Source organism: Moschus berezovskii, chromosome 2 (genome assembly GCF_049115385.1).
Source record: "Moschus berezovskii isolate FMDL1 chromosome 2, NW_MosBer_1.0, whole genome shotgun sequence".
NCBI lineage: Eukaryota > Metazoa > Chordata > Mammalia > Artiodactyla > Moschidae > Moschus > Moschus berezovskii.
Window position 1 is genome coordinate 138,648,603 of NC_142461.1, and position 19,593 is coordinate 138,668,195.

The window sequence follows — 19,593 nt, forward strand, 5'->3', positions numbered from 1 at the left end:
GAAATACCAGACACCTAAACTGCCTCTTGAGAAATCTGTATGCAGGTCAGGAAGCAACAGTTAGAACTGGTCATGGAACAATAGACTGGTTCCAAATCGGGAAAGGAGTATGTCAAGGCTGTATATTGTCACCCTGCTTATTTAACTTACATGCAGAGTACATCATGAGAAATGCTGGGCTGGATGAAGCACAAGCTGGAATCAAGACTGCCAGGAGAAATATCAATAACCTCAGATATGCAGATGACACCACCCTTATGGCAGAAGTGAAGAAGAACTAACAAGACTCTTGATCAAAGTGAAAGAGGAGAGTGAAAAAGTTGGCTTAAAGCTCAACATTCAGAAAACTAAGGTCATGGCATCTGGTCCAATCACTTCATGCCAAATAGATGGAGAACCAGTGGAAACAGTGACAGACTTTATTTTTGGGGGTTCCAAAATCACTGCAGATGGTGACTGCAGCCATGAAATTATAAGACGCTTGCTCCTTGGAAGAAAAGTTATGACCAAACTAGACAGCACGTTAAAAAGCAGACATTACTTTGCTAGCAAAGGTCCATCTAGTCAAAGCTATGGTGTTTCCAGTATTCAGGTATGGATGTGAGAGTTGGACTATAAAGAAAGGTGAGCACCAAAGAATTGATGATTTTGAACTGTGGTGTCGGAGATGATTCTTAAGAGTCCCTTGGACTGCAAAGAGATCCAACCAGTCCATCGTAAAGGACATCAACACTGAATATTCATTGGAAGGACTGATGCTGAAGCTGAAACTCCAATACTTTGCCCACCTGATGCAAAGTGACTCTCTGAAAAGACCCTGGTGCTTAGGGGACGACAGAGGATGAGATGGTTGGATGGCGTCATGGACTCAATGGACGTGAGTTTGAGTAAACTCTGGGAGTTGGTGATGGACAGGGAGGCCTGGCGTGCTGCAGTCCATGGGGTCGCAGAGTCAGACACGAGTGAGTGACTGAACTGAAAACTGAAACATGACCACCCGACCGTGAGAACCCTCCAAATACATGATCACAAGACCCCAGCTGCGAGCTGAACTAAGGACCCCTTCCTTCGAGGCACAATTTCCCATCGATAGGGTATAAGAAGGGTTGGCTGTAAAGGGAGAGCACTGGTTTCTCTCTCCCTATAACGTACCTTTCTCTGCCTGACTGCCACTCTCGCCTGACATACACATATAACAGAACACTCCTTAGCAACAAAGAGGAATGAACTAGTGACACACACTACAACATAAATTTTGAAAACAATACTGAGAAATGTGAAATATTTCCTGCCATATCAGTGGGCAAGAATGTCACCGCCGTCAGTGACTTCAGGCCTTTAAATGTGAACGAGAGCTCCCAGAAGGGACAAGAATGCCTGTGATCCACTAGATACTGCTGCCCCACCCCTCAACAGTGATTGCTAAGGAGCCTGGGGTGGGGGCGTTGCTGGATGTGAGCAAAACCAGCAGTCTTCTGCCACCCCTTACGGTGAAAGAGGAATTAAAGATGTGAACACTCAGAAAGCAAGATTGCGGGATTTGGTCCCAGATAGCAAAGAGCATATGAAAGGAAAGCATTCAGTGAGCCCAGAAACTTGCATCTTCCCATACACAGAAGAGCACTAAATTCCTTGAGACATCTGATTTTCATTAATGAACAACAATCTTTGATGTTTGGACTGCATGCCTTCTTTGTTGCAAACTTCTATATACAGCCTGCCTCCCTGTCCAGCCTCTTCAGAGCAGTTCCTCAGGGCTAGCTGAGACGCCGTTTCCTGGGCTTGAACTCCGAAACGTTCCCACCATACAAAATAACTGTTTACCCTGAGGCTGTGACTATTCCTTAGTCAACAGAAGCCAGTCGCAAAAAACGGCAAACTATGAGTGCATTCCGTCACCGGGCGTAGCTCATGCTGACCTCGCGGCACAGCAGGCAGGTCCGCGACGTGGGTCACCGAGACAAGGAGTAGAGACTTTATTCAGAAGCTCCCCCGAGTCGGAATCCAGGCTCCTGTCCAACAGGGGAGGCAGGAAACTCAAACACTTCTTGTTCCCACTCGCCTCCAGAGGCCATGTGTTAATTTCTTCCTCCCTGCAGCCATTAACAGCTGGGCCTGGTCAGGATGTTTCCTGGAGCTAAACAAAGGTATTTCAGCCTAACACTCATGACCTGGAAGCAAGGTTCCCAGAGATGGGCCGTTTTGTATAATTTAAGCTTGGAGGTAACATCCCTTTAGTGAGTAACTTGTAATGGAATACAAGATGTTTCTCTATCACAGTTCCTATGGAATGTCCAGAGCAGGCAAGTCTATAGAGACCAAAAGTACATTAGTGGTTACAAGGTGCTGAGAGTTGGGAGAAGATTGGACAGCAATGGGAAGTGACAGCTAAAGGGTAAGGAGTTTCTTTCAGAAAGGACAAAAATGGCCTAAAATTAGATTGTGGTGATGACTGTACAACCCTGTGAATATAACTTAAAAATATTTAACAGTACACTCTAAATAAATGAATGGTGCTGATGTGCATTATATCTCAATAACGCTGTTTTAAAAACGACAAGAGAACTGTCAACCATTTGCAATGAAATGCACCTAAGTTGCATCCTGGTTCGAATGAACATACCATATCAGGGAAAACTAAACATTAACTGGATATGTAGAGTAGATTCTGGAATAACTATTCATTTTTTAAGTGTGACAGTGCTATATTATTTTTGTTGAGGCTTATTTTTTAAAGCTATATGGAAATATTTTTGGATGAAATTATATAATATCTGGGATTTGCCTCCAAATAAACAAGTGGAGCAGATATAGGGAGACAGTGCAGCTACAAAGTGGGTTGTTTAGTTGCTAAATCTTTTGCGACCACATGGACTGTAGCCAGCCAGGCTCCTCTGTCCAAGACATTTCCCAGGCAAGAATATGAGAGTGGGTTGCCATTTTCTTCTGTAGGAGATGTTCCTGGCTCAGTGATCAAACCCATGGCTCCCGCGTCTCCCCTTGTCTCCTGCATTGGCAGGCGGATTTTTTACTGCTGAGCCACCAGGACACTGATCAATGAGATGGGCTTCGTGGACTCACTGTACAGTCCTCTCTGCTCTTATTTTGGAATTCTCCACAATTAAAAGACTTAAAACAATCTATCAACGTAGAGGTAAACAACTTTCTATAAAAAGCTAACAGATCACAGAGAACACACATACAGCCAATGAATATTTGAAGATGTATGACATCTGTTATGAGCTTCCCTGGGAGATTAGATGCTAAAGAATCCGCCTGCAATGCAGCACACCCAGGTTCAATTCCTTGGCTCAGGAAGATCCCCTGGAGGAGGGCATGACTATCCTCTCCAGTATTCTTGCCTGGAGAATCCCATGGAGAGAGGAGCCAGGTGGGGTACGGTCCACGGGGTTACAAAGAGTCGGACACGACTGAGCAACCAACACTGCTGCTGCTGCTGCTAAGTCGCTTCAGTCATGTCTGACTCTGTGCGACCCCATAGATGGCAGCCCACTAGGCTCAACCATCCCTGGGATTCTCCAGGCAAGAACACTGGAGTGGGTTGCCATTTCCTTCTCCAATGTGTGAAAGTGAAAAGTGAAGTCACTCAGTCGTGCCTGACTCTTAGTGACCCCATGGACTGCAGCCTACCAGGCTCCTCCGTCCATGGGATTTTCTAGGTAAGAGTACTGGAGTGGCTTGCCATTGCCTTCTCCGGAGCAACCAACACTAACATGTTATAATTTTAAAAATACATTCAATTGAGGAACAATTTTGCACCTAGAGCTTGGCCAAGTCTAACAGTCCCCAGAGCTGACAAGGACACAGGAAACACTCAGACCTACTGAAGTGACTGGAAGAGACAGCCTCTTGGAGGACAATTCAGCAGCATCTATAATTATTTTCAAGACACAATTCCACTTGCAGCAGTTTACTCATCTGATATACTTGCATAAATATGCAAACATTATGTTCAGTGTTCCTGATGCAATGTTTGTAGTTGTTAAAACAGGAAACAAGTTGAGTCCGTGCCCATCAAGAAGTGGTGAATTCACACACCAGACATCCTAGATAAGAGGTCCTACACACAATGTCACTACCAGAGCTGCCAGGTCCACACCTGAGGAGACCCCCACGCCTTTCACACCCAACCCAACAGACCTGCCCTGACCGCTCAAGAGGCAAGCAGCGTGCTGTGGCCATTGGTTTCTGACCTCTCCCACCTCCCAGGGCCAAGTCCACATCTTCTCTGGTGAGCGGGCTCACTCCGCACTCAGGAAGACTCTCTTGTGTGCGGTGTTGGTGTAGGGGTGCCAGCGCCACTCTACGTCTGCAGTGGCCTCCTGTTCCAGCGTGCCCAGGCGGATCATGTACACTGGGGGGATGAGATATGGTCACCTACATATCCGGCACTGCCCACCACCAGATGCAGAAGAAAGCCCCAAACTCACACTTCAGCTCAAAGCGCGGCCCAACCTCAGTCAACTCCACGTTGCGGTGGTTGGTCTTCTTGTATACATGGTGCCTGAGGCAAAGGGGGCAGGGCAGGGTTGAGGAGAGGCAGGGAGCAGCTGCAGGATAAACAACAAACAGTACAGGGACATAAAGATCAGGACGTCACCTGAACCCAGCCAACAGACCCACCGAAAGGAGATGTAGTCGTCCTGGTTGGCGAAGGTGATAACCCGGTGGCTGTCATCTTTGGGCACAGGGAACAGGTAGCGGAGTATGTCAGAGACCTAGGGCAGCAGAAAGAAAAGCCTCAAATGCCTGGCCTGGCAGCCCCCAGCCCCCAGCCCCCAGCCCAGGGCCGCAGACTCACCCGCTTACCCAGGCGGGAGGAGAAACCATGCATGATGAGGTGAGGTTTGGCCTCTGATGCAGTGCCCAGGTCAGGGATGTCATGCCTCATGACTACGTTGCACAGTGTGAAGTACGCAGTTGGGCCAAAGGGCAGGTGGCTGACAATGAGCCCCACTGGCAGGGCCACACAAGCTGTCAGAGACCCTCTGCTCTTAGCCAGTCACCCTCGCAGCACCGAGCTCCCTCCCACCAGCCTTACCAGGTGTGCCTCGATGCTCGTGGACAACCAACAGGTCAGTGACCCCATTGGCTTTGCAGGCTCGCACCAGAGCTCCTACCTCATGCCGGCCACGGTTCATGCGCTGGGCGCCAGGGAACACCAACTTCAGCTCCTGCATGTGAACTCCCTCTGGTTAGGATGGGGCTCCAAGTGTCTGAACACCTCCTACTCATGCCTGTCGTCATACCTTTGCAAACATCTTAAGGCGGGAACTGGGATCTCGGGAGGTAGTAATCATGATCTTGGGATCCTCAACTCCTGCCCATCGATACTCATCATCTACGTGGCTGGTCACACCTGTTAGGAGCATGAGGCACGAAACACGATATTGCCGAGGGAAGTGAAATGCTACCTTGCGGTGGCCAAATCCACCTAAAACAACACTGTCTGATGATATCTTCAAGAATGGAAACGCTCTGCACCTGCTCCGGGCAACAGGGTGGTCCCTGGCCAAACTGGCGACAAGCACAAGTGTGATCCAGGAACTGAATCTTTATATTTGATTTGATTTCAGTTCATTTAAGCTCCGGTAATCACATGGAACAAGTAGCTACCATGTTAGCACAAGTCCAGATTCTGTAAGGCGCAGAGTAACAGACTCCTTTACCTCACAACATATATTTATGTTGTTATTCCTTTCATATTTGTTGAATAATGCAATGAATCAAACATCTGGATACCAATGAAGTCCTGGTAGCTGAGGACACAAACGAACAATATGACACTGTTCTGTCCCAGCAGAACCTACACTCCTACTGAGAGGGCCAGTTAACAGACAAAACAAAGTACAAAATGGGGTAATACTGTGCCATGTAAACAGAATTGGGAGCACTCAGTGAGAGGTCCCCTGAGGTGTCATCTGTGTACAGCCATGAGGGTGCCTGGAGGACAGTTTCAGGATCAAGAGCTTCAGAGCCTTTCTTCAAGGTGTCTCAAGAATGACACGGAAATTAGTGGGCTCAAGTGCAGGACGAGAAGCTGGCCCATAGAGTCAGGGAAGGTCACCTTCACCGCCGGCATCGTCAAACTCCAGGGACCCTTGTAAGGCCAGAGCTTCCCTGCGTAACTCGGTGGGAATCAGGCGGTTCTCTGCGGGGGAAGACAGAGAGGTTGAGAGAGACACGCATAGAACCTTCAGTTTTTACAACACTGTACAAACTGATGGGAAAACACCCCTTTACTCCTTTCTGAGCAGAGAGCTGATATGTAATTAGAGGTGGAGGTGGTAATGAAATGATTTATTTTTGGCTATATGCCACCTTGTTAAGAGTGTTTATAGGTGATTTCATTTACTATGGGTCCTGAGTGTCAAGACTTGAGAGGTTTCTAAAATATCTAACCACAAGTATGCATTCCCTTTGTAGTCAGAAAAAAACTAACAATGTTAAAAAAAAATAAATGGAAATTACTCATTCTATATGAAGGTGAATCAGGAACCCACAAACCTTCTGACATTAAAATCATTAATTGTGATGCTCTGGGTCAGAAGTTCCCTCTGTGAACTAAAGCTAGATTTGGCAGAAGGGCTGGGCTGTGTGGCCATGCCCACTTTTGAGCATGTCCTTGAACCCAGCACTTCTCTCTAACATACCCTGGACAAACTCTTGCACACTGAAGACAGTGTTCACAGCAGCAGGGCTGACCCAAACTAAAAATAAGCTGTCCACCCTCCACAGTGAATTGGATGAAGACCCTGTGGAATATTCACCTTCAGGAGCCCCACCTACACTCAATGGATCTTAGTAACGATGCCAAACAAAAACTAAGGTGGCAAAAGAATACACAAAACCTAATACTACCCAAAATCAATCAATATGATTTAATATTACAAACAAGCATGATACAGGCAGAAAAGAAGAGGAAGGAAATAGCTTATTTTTAATCAATATTCAATACTGCGGTTCTCTAAGTTGAGTGAAAGATTTCTGAACTTCAATATATTTATCATTTTCACTTCTCAATATGAGCAGACAGGTCATTACATCAGGAGCTCAGTCACAACGGACTCTCTTCGGGCTCCATGGGCTGCAGTCCGCCAGGTTCCTCTGTCCCTGGAATTTTCCAGGCACGGATACTGGAGTGGGTTGCCGTTTCCTACTCTGGGTTCGAACCCACACCTCTTGCATCGGCAGGGTAGATTCCTTCACCACTAGCGCTGAGAAGCTCTGTTTTACATTTGCTTGACATAAATATACACACACATACTACTTTACATGTCTAAAACCTAAGATAATCAAAGGGAATTTAAAACAGAGATATTGGGGTGACGTACTATCAGGAAACAGAGCTCCACCAACACAAGAACCAACAAGATACATATAAATAAAGCACTTCCAATCAGGCATGCGTGACAGACTCTTTTAACAGTAGGGCAAATGGAAAATGGGCAAAATATTGCAAAGTTAAATTCCTAATTTACAACGCAAATAAAATTAAGTTCTGCACGAATTAAGTTTTCAAATACAAGGGACTTGTAACAGCAGTAAAAGACAATCAGATATTACCTCGTAGTGAAAACAGGGAGCAAGAACAGAAACGACGCAGGGGAAATACGTATAGGACCACATGAAATGTTTAAATCTGGAAAGGCCTAGACACTGCAACTTAGAGACTAAACAACAAAGACACAGTAAATAAAATTAATAAGCTGTAAAATCTGGATACTGTAACATAAATGACAAAGTAATTCATACCATCTTGAAAGGAACATTTGCAAACCATGTGGAAGATCAAACAGTTACGGGAAATGACTAGTAAATACGTGGAAAGCTACTCACCGCACTAACACTAGTAAATGCTAATTAAACGCGTTTTACAGCATCGGGGCCTGTTTCCCGTTGGGTTTTAAAACTAAGGTCTCAAGAAAAGGTCGGAGAGCGGGGGACACACGCACCTTCCAGCGCGCGCCGAACCTTGTCCTTCCTCTCCTGGGCCGTTCGCTCAGCCTCCTCTCGGGCCTTGCGGTACAGGTACTCGCGGCGAAGCCGGGCCTCGCGGCGCAGCTGGGGGACAGCGGGCCCGTTCAGACCACCCGTTTTCGCCAAGCAAAGCGGGCTCCAGAAACACACGCCCCGACCCCACCGGCCACAGCCCCAGCCTCCACGAGCCCCCGACCTCCAAAACAGGAGTTTAAAACATCCCTCCTACCATCCTGAGCGCAACTTCCACGTGGGTCGAGAAGAATCTTTGGATACCGCTCGCGCAACGCAGACCTCGCTTCCGCCGTCCTCGCTTCCGCCCTTAACCAAAAGTCGGTACAGACCTCAGTAGACTCCTCTGCTTCCGACGATGCCCGAAGTTAAAATGGCGAACAGGGGCGGGAGTCGCAACGCGATTGGCCAGACTGAAGCGCGTGCTCGCTAGAGCAACCAATAGGCAGGATAGGGCGGTAAGGTGCTGTCACGTGGCTTAGACCCGTAGTTAAAGAAGGCTTCACTCCTCGCCGCGCGGAGGCGAATGTTCGATTTGAAGGTGAGGAGCCCCTAACATAATCATAACTGTAGGCTCCGGCAGCTGTAAAAGCTGCACAGCGATTGACCAGATGATCGCCTACCCGCCCATTCTGAAATTAAAGCCGCCCCTCCTTTAAAATGGACGCCTCGTTTCATCACCACTCCGACAACCCTACGTTTAAATCGCGGCCGCTTCCAGAAGTGATTCAGAGATACCCACAGCTCTTGCCGACTGTCCGGGTGGCCGGTCCCCTTCGGATGCTTGCCTGACGAAGGCCATCACTTCCAGCGTCGCAGCTCTGAGGGCGCTGATCCTGAAAAGCGCAAAGCAGCCAGCCCCAACCCACCCTCGACTGGGAACCCCCCGAGAAGGCGGGCCTCGCACGCCTATTGGCTGTCCTGCTAGACGGCGGACGCTGATTGGCCGACCTGTCAGGAACCGGCTCTCGACTCTGCCGAGCAGATGGCCTCTCCGGATCTGAGGGCAGAGCTGGACCTTCTTCTCCTGCAGCTCCTCGGAGACCTGGAGCAACTGGAGGCGAAGCGGCAGGCGCTAAACGCCCGGGTGGAGGAGGTGGGAGCTTAGGGCGGCAGGGCGGGCTGGCACGCGCACGGAAGTTACTTTGTTTCACCTCTCTCTTCTCTCATCCCAGGGCTGGCTCTCGCTCTCCAAAGCGCGCTATGCCATGGGTGCCAAGTCAGTAGGGCCCCTGCAGTATGCCTCCCACATGGAGCCCCAGGTCCGCGTCTGCACCAGGTGAGGAGCCTTGCATGCTGCAGCGGGTGGGCGGGCAGAGGCCGGGCCGGGGCCGCCAAAGGTCCAATCTCCCTTCTCGTTCTGTAGCGAGGCTCAGGAGGGACAGAAGTTCTGGATGGTGAGAGCCGGCGCCCAGACTCCAGAAGAGGTGGGGTCTCGCGAGGCAGGTGAGCTCCCCCTCTTCTTCCCGTAGGGTCCCTTCCCAGATAAAAGACAAAATGCATGAGACGTCTGAGGAGATGATTTTATTTCGGCTGTTGCGATAGAGCGCGCCCCAATTCTGAAGATCAGAATATCTCAGCAGAGCGGGGTTTTTTGCCTTAGATTTATAGGGGGAATAGAAAGTTATGGGGGAGGTCCTTTACCGTTAGAATTGTTTTGCAGTCAGAGGAAGTCTCAGCTGAACAGAAGATGTTTATTTCTGTGTCTAGCTCGTTTCAGGGGGACAAATTTCTAATCCCACTTAATCATTCATGAGACAATGGGGAGTTGAAGGGTGTGTCAGGCCTTTCAGCAGGTTCAGGCAAAATGGCAAAAGTCTGTGTACCTTTTTCACAGGTAAACAAGGGGGGTCCTTTGCTGGTTTTATGGCAGTCAGTAAAAAAGAATGGACAGACACAAGGGGAAGGGTGGTTCTTTGTAATAAGGTGTTTTCTGAAACATAAAACGGATTTTCCAACAGTTCGTATTTTCTGGGATCTTGAGCTTAGGTCGAGTTTAACATTGTCACTAAGAAGACGGCCAGGTATTAATAACAAGACCCCCAGCCTTTCTTTCTTCAGCTCTGCGCAGGCGCAAGGGTCTCCCAAGGACCCCAGAGCCAGACTCCTCCCCAGCTCCCCAGAACCCTTTGAAATGGTTTGGAATCCTGGTTCCTCACAGTCTGCGACAAGCTCAAGCCAGCTTCCGGGAGGGTGAGTGACCCTGAAAGGGACCTTCTATCCCCAGGGAGTGCTAATGCCAGGCTTGGAATTAGTCTCCAAAAGGCTTTGCAGGTTTTCTCCATTTCAGACTTGCTGCACACCTACAGTTTTTTTAAAAAGCATTTATTGGCTGTTCGCAGAGTTCAGGTTCATAGGAGGTGCTGGGGATACAGCAGGAAACAAAAGGTATAACACCTTCATGGGATCTTTATTGACTGCAGAAAAACAACATCGATGCAAACAAATAAGTTGGCCCTAAATAAAATACCAGACAATGAAATTTGCTATGAAAAAATAAGGTAGAGGGAGTGCACTGGATGGCATAGCCTAGGGGAGCTGTTGTATATTTGGTAGCCTGGAAAGGCCTCTAAAGAGATGAAGGAAAGACCTTTGTTGGTGATCTGGGGGAACAGTGTTCTGGGTGCCAGGGACCAGCCAGAGCAGATCTCTGAGGTGATGTTGCATCTGGTATGGCAGAGAGGAGGCCAGTGAGCAAGAGTGGAGGTGGTGTGGACAGTGGAAGACAGGATAAGTGGGGAGAGGGGGGACTGCATGTTTTTTCGAGTGGAAACCATAGGATTGGCTGATATATCAATTCACGAGTAAGGGAAGGAGAGCAGTGAAGGATGCACCCAGTCTGTAGTCAGAATGCCTGAAAAGGTGAGGTGGGAGGGCCACAAAGCAGCAGCTGAGTGGTGTGGGGTATGTTCCTGGTGTGGTGGAGATCTTGAGTGGATGCTTGGGTACATGGGTCTGGCGTTTGGAAGAGGCCTGGACTAGAGAGAGAGATTTGAGAGCTCACTGCATAACACTGGTTTTAAATTCCCAAGTTGCTGACACAGCCACAGCATTAAAGTTGAAATGGGATGAGGTCAGCAAAGGTCCCAGGAATGTGAACAGGAAGTAAGGAGAAAAAGAAGGGAAGAGGCCCGTCAAGAAGACTAAGGAGTGGGGTAGAAGCAACATCAGGAGGGTAGATGTGACCTGGAGGGAGTGATCAGTGTGACCAGGCAGTATGGCAGAAGACAGGACTGGCCAGTGGACTGGTGGTGTGGAGGGCCCAGAGGACTTCCCAGCAGCTATTCAGGAGAGGTATCAAGTGGAAGCAACCTAGGTGTAGATCGAGTGTGGACCACTCTTGGGGCAGAGAAAACAAGTAGAAAGAGAGAGGGCAAGAGTAGTGAGGGCCTGTGATAGTGGAGAAAAGAAGGAATGATACAAGGACACAAGACTATGTTATGATCTGTGAATTTTTAGTTCCTGGTGGGTGCTATAAGACGGTCAAGGAACTCTGAGGAGGAGGTGACATTTTATCTATGGCCTGAAGGACTTGAGAGTATGAGTCCAGTGAGGTTCTCACGGAGTCAATGCCAGCTGTACCTGGAATGTTTTAGGAATAGTTTGAAGGCCAGAGGGTGTCCAGAGCCAAGGGGCTCCATAGATACCATAGAGTCAAGGGGCACCATAGATACCATAGTGACAATCTTTTCTCCTCCTCTAGGTCTGCAGCTGGCTGCAGACATGGCCAGCCTTCAGAGCCGCATCAGCTGGGGTCGAAGCCAGCTCCAGGAACTCCAGGAGAAACTCAAGCAGCTAGAACCCAGGGCTCCCTGACCTGTCCCCACAGAAGCAAGGCAGTGGGAACAGCTGTTCTTCGATGTGGCTCCCTTATCAGGCCTTCCTCCTTCACAGATTGGCCACCACCCCAACTAACTCCTGCTCCTTAATACTTCTCTGGTCTGCATGTTTCCAACTTTGTTAGGTGGGGAAGTCTGAAGAGGCAAACTGCATAATGTTCAAAGTTACTACTGTGAAACCACTTGTAAACTTACATTGTTCCAGGACACATCCATGTGGAGCAGTCACAAAGCTCTTAGGTTAGTTCATATCATTGAACAATAACAACTTCACGCATCAATTAGGTGTGATTTTTCATTACTGGATGAAATACTATACAGCGAGTGGCAGGGAAGGACAAGAAATAGGTGCTTCAGTTTCTCTAGATCCTTAAAACTGACTTTAATGGAGGGAAAAAAAACATGCATAGCTACACAGATCAGGACAGAATGATTCTGCTTTGATAGAAAAACACACATACCTGAGTAGATGGGGAATGCTTAGCAGGTTTTAAGCCAGAAAGTAAAAAGGATCTGACCTAGATTTCCAAGGGAACTCTTACAAGAGACCATTCAGGTTTTTAAAAAACTGCTTTTGCCTTTCAAGAGTGAGTCTTTTAATTTGTTGAGGGGCCAGAAACTCTGTGTCCCGGCTTCATTTTTCTATGGGCTTGTTGATATTTTTAGCAGTTTCTAGGAGCCAATGGGGGATGTTAGTTTTTTGTTCATAATAAGAGGTGTATTTTTTTCCCCCAGTTTTTGTGTTTTAACTTTACTTGTGGTGTTTTTTAACTTTTTATTATAAAACACATTACATTAAACTGCACAGAACAGTTGAATAGCTTACTGAGTAAGGTGAACACTCTCTCAGCTCTTGTGTGTTTAAATCAAGTTTCTTAGAACAGTTGAAATTATCAGGTAGCTGTTTTATGATTTCTGGCTTTGGGATTGCAGTTGATGGGATAATAAGGGAATTCTCCAGTGTTTTCCTCAAGAACTTTTGTACTCAAGTGAAGTATGGGGTGAGGCCTGCACTCCGCTTCCTCTTTTCTACCAGAGTTCACATACAGTGGACCATCCTTACCGCTGATTTGAAATGCCACCGTTTTCTTTCGATAAAGCCCAGTGTTGTATACCCCTACCATATTTTGACATTTCCATTTTTTTCTTGATCTTAATGTAAGTTAAGACACAGGTACCACAGTGTTTTAATTCGTGAGCCTTTAATAAATATATACTTGAATCGCAGTAGGGCAAATTTTCTGGTTGGATTGGGGGAATTTTGGAGAGGGGTCTCCCCACCTTTGTGAAAAGCTTAATTGAAGCACTCAAAATGAAACAATGAGACTAGAGGAGAAAAGGGCATCCCTCCGCCAACAGAAAGGTTGCATTTCAGAGATTCTCAAGCCAAAATGAGCGAAGGATAAACACCCTGTTTTTGCTTTTCTAGGAAAAGATTTTCTCTGGGAACCTGGTCCTGAGGCGGGTGCGCGGGGAGGCGGGTGGCCACGGGGAGAGAAGTCTTTTGTTTTAGACGTCAGTTGACACCGAAGGTCAAGCAATAGCCCTCCTTCATTTACTGTTTGAAACTGGGCTTCGGGGGCGCCCAGGGTGCGTGGGGGTTACCAGCGCCTGGTCATCCACCCTCGCTCGGGTTCTAGGGGGCGCTTTCCGGAGTAAGAGGCCCTCCCTTCGTGAGACGCCCGGATGTGCCGACTAACACTGCGTAGGCAGACCCGGGCTCGCGCAGCCGCAGTCACGCCGAAATGCTACAAGCGCGCGCCAAGCCTAAAGTGCGCAGGTGTGTGGCTGTGCTGACGACAGGCTGACGTGGTTGATATATATAAGAATAAGAAGAAAACTTACTCAGTGGTTCCCATATGGTCTAGCGGTTAGGATTCCTGGTTTTCACCCAGGCGGCCCGGGTTCGACTCCCGGTATGGGAACAAAGGAAAGCTTTTACTTAAAGTTATTTGCCAAAGTTTTAGTTTTTTCCCTTTAGTACATTTTAAGTCAAATTAACTGTTTCCTTCCATTTAATCCTAGCGAAATTGAGGCCCAGGAAACTCCGTGGCCCATTCTTAAATGTTTTAATCATTGCCAATTTTCATCACATTATTTGCTAGTTGTTCTCTACCACTGAGTTACATAAAATACCTTATATGCTACAGATATGAATAATATTATTAATATTTACATATTTAATTTTTAAATATTAAACCTCCGCTGCGCAGGGCGCCCCTGCTCTCCGGCTTCTCCCTGAAGGGCTGTGCGGCAGGGAGAGGTGGAGCCCCACCGCTGCCGATTGGCCCAAGGGACTGCCGGCAAGCCCAAGGGTGAGCTGCTGCTGACCTGTCCGCGGAGGGCGATGGGCTGGGTGCGGGCCTGACAAAGTTAACGTTCTTAGCCCTGTGGCTTCTGTGTTCCTCCTGTGATCCAGTGGCTGGGGTTCCTGGTGAGAGGATAACAGGCAGGAAGGCTGCTGCTGCTGCTGCTACTAAGTCCATGGGATTTTAGGACTCTCCAAAGGGAGGAAATAGGCTGCAAGTGTCAGGCGTTTTTTCTCTCTTAAGCAGCAGGAGGAAGCAAACTACATCAGATTTTTTTTCCATTTTCTATATAAATTTAAAAGCAGGCTGCTCTTAAAATTCAGTGTTGCCATAATGAAACCTCGTTCCACCTGAACTTAACTTTTCTCAAACCTTGAGCTAACCAATGTGTTTTTCTTATGGAAATGTTTTTCTTAAGCTACGTTAATGAACTATGTATATACTTACCCTAGACTATCTTCAAGTAGTTAGCTTAAGACTCAGAACCGATAAGGGCTGAACAAACCAGTATCTTTTACTCATACATTGTTCTTTAATCTATGTTCAGTTCAATCGCTCAGTCGAGTCCGACTCTTTGCAACCCCATGGCTGTAGCCCTCCAGGCTTCCCTGTCCATCACCAACTCCCGGAGCTCACTCAAATTCATGTCCAATGAGTCCGTGATGCCATCCAACCATCTCATCTTCTGTCGTCCCCTTCTCCTCCCGCCTTCAATCTTTCCCAGCCTCAGGGTTTTTTCCAATGAGTCAGTTCTTCGAACAAGGTCGCAAAACTATTAAGTGTTTCAGCTTCAGCATCGGTCCTTCCAACAAACACCCAGGACTGATTTCCTTTAGGATGGATTGGTTGGATCTCCTGCAGTCCAAGGGACTCTCAAGAGTCTTCTCCAACACCACAGTTCAAAAGCATCAGTTCTTCCGCGTTGAGCTTTTTTTATAGTCAAACTCTCACATCCATACCTGACTACTGGAAGGAAACACCATAGCTTTGACTAGTTGGCAAATAATGTCTCTGCTTTTTAATACGCTATCTAGGTTGGTCATAACTTTTCTTCCAAGGAGCAAGTGTCTTTTAATTTCATGGCTGCAGTCACCATCTCCAATGATTTTGGAGCCCCCCTAATAAAGTCTCTCACTGTTTCCATTATTTCCCTATCTATTTGCCATGAAGTGATGGGACCAGATGCCATGATCTTAGTTTTCTGAATGTTGAGTTTTAAGCCAACTTTTTCACTCTCCATTTTCACTTTCATCAAGGGTCTCTCTAGTTCCTCTTCACTTTCTGCCATAAGAGTGGTGTCATCTGCATATCTGAAGTTATTGATATTTCTCCTAGCAAACTTGATTCCGGCTTGTGTTTCATCCAGCCCAGCGTTTCACATGATGTACTCTGCATATAAGTTAAATAAGCAGAGTGACAATATACAGCTGTGACGTACTCCTTTTCCTATTTGGAACCAGTCTGTTGTTCCAAGTCCAGTTCTAACTGTTGCTTCTTGACCTGCATACAGTTTTCTCAGGAGGCAGGTCAGGTGGTTTGGTATTCCCAACTCTTTAAGAATTTTCCATAGTTTGTTGTGATCCACACAGTCAAAGGCTTTGGTGTAGTCAATAAAGCAGAAGTAGACGTTTTTCTGGAACTCTCATGCTTTTTTGATGACCCAGTGGATGTTGCCAATTTGATCTCTGGTTCCTCTTCCTTTTCTAAATCCAGCTTGAACATCTGGAAGTTCACAGTTCACGTATTGCTGAAGCCTGACTTGGAGAATTTTGACCATGACTTTACTAGCGTGTGAGATGAGTACAATTGTGCAGTAGTTTGAATATTCTTTGGCATTGCCTTTCTTTGGGATTGGAATGAAAACTGACCTTTTCCAGTGCTGTGACCACTGTTGAGTTTTCCAAATTTGCGGGCATATTGAGTGCAGCACTTTCACAGCATCATCTTTTGGTATTTGAAACAGCTCAGCTAGAATTCCATCACCTCCACTAGGTTTGTTCGTGGTAATGCTTCCTAAGGCCCACTTGACTTCACAATCCAGGATGTCTGGCCATAGGTGAGTAATCACACCATCATGGTTATCTGGGTCATTAAGATCTTTGTTGTATAATTCTTCTGTGTATTCTTGCCAGCTCTTCTTAATATCTTCTGCTTCTGTTAAGTCTATACCATTTCTGTCCTTAATTGTGCCCATCTTTGTATGAAATGTTCCCTTGGCATCTCTAATTTTCTTGACAAGATCTCTAGTTTTTCCCTTTGTTTTCCTCTGTTTGCATTGATTACTGAAGAAGGCTTTCATATCTCTCCGTGCTATTCTTTGGAACTCTGCATTCAAATGGGTATACTTTCCTTTTCTCCTTTCCCTTTTGCTTCTCTTCTTTTCTCAGCTATTTGTGAGGCTGCCTCAGACAACCATTTTGCCTTTTTGCATCTCTTTTTCTTGAGGATCGTCTTGATCACTGCCTCCTGTACAATGTCCCAAACCTCCATCCATAGTTCTTCATGCACTCTATCGGTTCTAATCCCTTGAATTTATTTGTATAATCATCCACTGTCTAATCGTCCTAGTTATGGATGGCTCAGATGGTAAAGCATCTGCCCACAATGCGGGGGTCCTGGGTTCGATCTCTGGGTCAGGAAGATCCCCTGGCGAAGGAAATGGCAACCCACTCCAGTACTCTTGCCTGGAATATTCCATGGACAGAGGAGCCTGGTAGGCTACAGTCCATGGGGTCGCAAAGAGTTGGACATGGACACGACTGAGCAACTTCACTTTCACTGTATGATCATAAGGGATTTGCTTTAGATCATACCTGAATGGTCTAGTGGTTTTCCCTACTTTCTTCAATTTAAGTCTGAATTTTGCAATAAAGAGTTCATGATCTGAGTCACAGTCAGTTCCTGGTCTTGTTTTGCTGACTGTATAGAGATTCTCCAACTTTGGCTGCAAAGAGTATAATCAATCTGATTTCAGTATTGACCATCTTGTGATGTCCATGTGTAGAGTCTTCTTTTGTGTTGTTGGAAGAGGGTGTTTGCTATGACCAGTGTGTTGACTTGGAAAAGCTCTGTTAGCCTTTGCCCTGCTTCATTTTGTACTCCAAGGCCAAATTTGCCTGTTACTCCAGGTATCTCTTGACTTCCTACTTTTGCATTCCAGTCCCCTATAATGAAAAGGATATCTCTTTTGGGTGTATGTCTTCATAGAACCACTCAACTTCAGCTTCTTCAGCATTACTGGTCGGGGCATAGACTTAGATTACTGTGATATTGAATGGTTTGCCCTGGAAATAAACAGAGATCATTCTGCTGTTTTTGAGATTGCATCCATGTACTGCATTTCAGACCCTTTTGTTGACTATGATGGCTATTCCATTTCTCCTAAGGGATTCTTGCCCACAGTAGTAGATATAATGGTCATCTGAGGTAAATTCACCCATTCCAGTCCATCTTAGTTTGTTTGACACTCAGAGGCTCAAACAAACCTTGTGTGCACCAAGACCCAGAGACTTCACAGAAACTGAGCCAGATCTGTGTCTGAGCTTCTCCTACAGAGGTTTGGGTCAGCAGTGGCCTGCCCCCGGGGCAGGGGCACTCATCTCAGCAGTGTATGTGTGGGACGTTTGGAAGGAAGTTGCTATTATATTCATTACCTCCACCATAGTTTGGCCTCAGATCAAACAACATAGCCCCACCCATCAACAGAAAATTGGATTAAAGATTTATTGAGCATGGCCCTGCCCATCAGAACAAACCCAGTTTCCCCCTCAGTCAGTCTCTCCCATCAGGAAGCTTCCATAAGATTCTTATCCATCAGAGGGCCAACAGAATGAAAACCACAATCACAGAAAACTAGCCAAACTGATCGCATGGACCACAGTCTTTTCTAACAATGAAACCATAAGCCATGCCGTGTAGAGCCACCCAAGACAGATAGGTCATGGTGGAGAGTTCTGACAAAATGTTATCCATTGGAGTAGGGAACGGCAAACCACTTGAGTATTCTTGCCTTGAGAACCCCATGAACAGTATGAAAAGGTGAAAAGATAGGACACTGAGAAAATGAACTTCCCAGGCTGGTAGGTGTCCAATATGCTACTGGAGATCAGTGGAGAAATAACTCCAGAAAGAATGAAGAGATGGAGCCAAAGCAAAAACAACACCCAGTTGTGGATATGACTGGTGATAGAAGTAAACTCCAATGCTGTAAAGAACAATATTGCATAGGAACCTGCAATGTTAGGTCCATGAATTGGAAGTGGTCAAACAGGAGATGGCAAGAGTGAACATCAACATTTTAGGAATCAATGAATTAAATCTATGTTAATGAAACTATATATTTACTTGGAAATCTGCCTTTCTTCAAGATTCATGTCAGTTGTTTTATGGCCTGGGATGACTCACCTTCTGCCACTATTATCTCAGAATGCATGTTGTGGGTGAGGGGCCTGGTGCCAGTTTCTAACTTTTGAGACATTTCCTTTCTCTAATTAGCAGCCTGCTGGTAGCTATAGAACATCCAGCTAAAGACTAGCAGGGGGCACTCTTTCTGCCGCCTTCTGATGTCTGTGTCAGAAACTTTCCCTATCTCTTTTATACGTTAATAAAACTTTATTACACAAAAGCTCTGAGCAATCACGCCTCATCTCTGGCCTCTCATTGAATTTCTCTCCTCCAGAGGCAAGTTGCCTGTGTCTTTCATGGCTCAATACAGTTCAGTTCAGTTCAGTTCAGTCACTCAGTCGTGTCTGACTCTTTGCAACCCCATGAATCACAGCACGCCAGGCCTCCCTGTCCATCACCAACTCCCGGAGTTCACTCAAACTCATGTCCATCGAGTCAGTGATGCCATCCAGCCATCTCATTCTCTGTCGTCCCTATTTCCTCCCACCCCCAATCCCTCCCAGCATCAGACTCTTTTCCATTGAGTCAACTCATCGCATGAGGTGGCCAAAGTATTGGAGTTTCAGCTTTAGCATCAGTCCTTCCAATGAACACCCAGGACTGATCTCCTTTAGAATGGACTGGTTGGACCTCCTTGCAGTCCAAGGGACTCTCAAGAGTCTTCTCCAGCACCACAGTTCAAAAGCATCAATTCTTCGGTGCTCAGCTTTCTTCACAGTCCAACTCTCACATCCATACATGACCACGGGAAAAACCATAGCCTTGACTAGATGGACCTTGGTTGGCAAAGTAATGTCTCTGCTTTTTAATATGATGTCTAGGTTGGTCATAACTTTCCTTCCAAAGAGTAAGCGTCTTTTAATTTCCTGGCTGCAATCAGCATCTGCAGTGATTTTGGAGCCCAAAAAATAAAGTCTGACACTGTTTCCACTGTTTCCCCATCTATTTCCCATGAAGTGATGGGACCAGATGCCATGATCTTCGTTTTCTGAATGTTGAGCTTTAAGCCAAACTTTTCACTCTCCTCT

At 46.6% G+C, this 19,593-nt stretch overlaps 2 protein-coding genes and 1 non-coding gene across 3 annotated transcripts; 2 read left to right on the forward strand and 1 right to left on the reverse strand.

Moving 5' to 3' along the window:
* Positions 1-3,915: 3,915 nt before the first annotated feature.
* IMP4 (IMP U3 small nucleolar ribonucleoprotein 4) lies at positions 3,916-8,881 on the reverse strand. Its single transcript, XM_055397324.2, has 10 exons — positions 8,756-8,881; positions 8,231-8,442; positions 7,977-8,085; positions 6,089-6,172; positions 5,271-5,380; positions 5,063-5,195; positions 4,823-4,977; positions 4,645-4,739; positions 4,452-4,525; positions 3,916-4,375 (listed from the first exon to the last, which is right to left on the reverse strand). The coding sequence occupies exons 2-10, from the start codon at positions 8,231-8,233 to the stop codon at positions 4,263-4,265; spliced, it is 876 nt and encodes a 291-aa protein (XP_055253299.1). The 5' UTR covers positions 8,234-8,442; positions 8,756-8,881; the 3' UTR covers positions 3,916-4,262.
* On the forward strand, positions 8,452-13,079 carry VMA22 (vacuolar ATPase assembly factor VMA22). Its single transcript, XM_055397325.2, has 5 exons — positions 8,452-9,109; positions 9,189-9,292; positions 9,380-9,459; positions 10,060-10,206; positions 11,717-13,079. The coding sequence occupies exons 1-5, from the start codon at positions 8,999-9,001 to the stop codon at positions 11,827-11,829; spliced, it is 555 nt and encodes a 184-aa protein (XP_055253300.1). The 5' UTR covers positions 8,452-8,998; the 3' UTR covers positions 11,830-13,079.
* Positions 13,080-13,705: 626 nt separating this feature from the next.
* On the forward strand, positions 13,706-13,777 carry TRNAE-UUC (transfer RNA glutamic acid (anticodon UUC)). The gene has a single exon. It is a non-coding gene; the product is annotated as a tRNA-Glu (tRNA).
* The last annotated feature ends 5,816 nt before the right edge of the window (positions 13,778-19,593 follow it).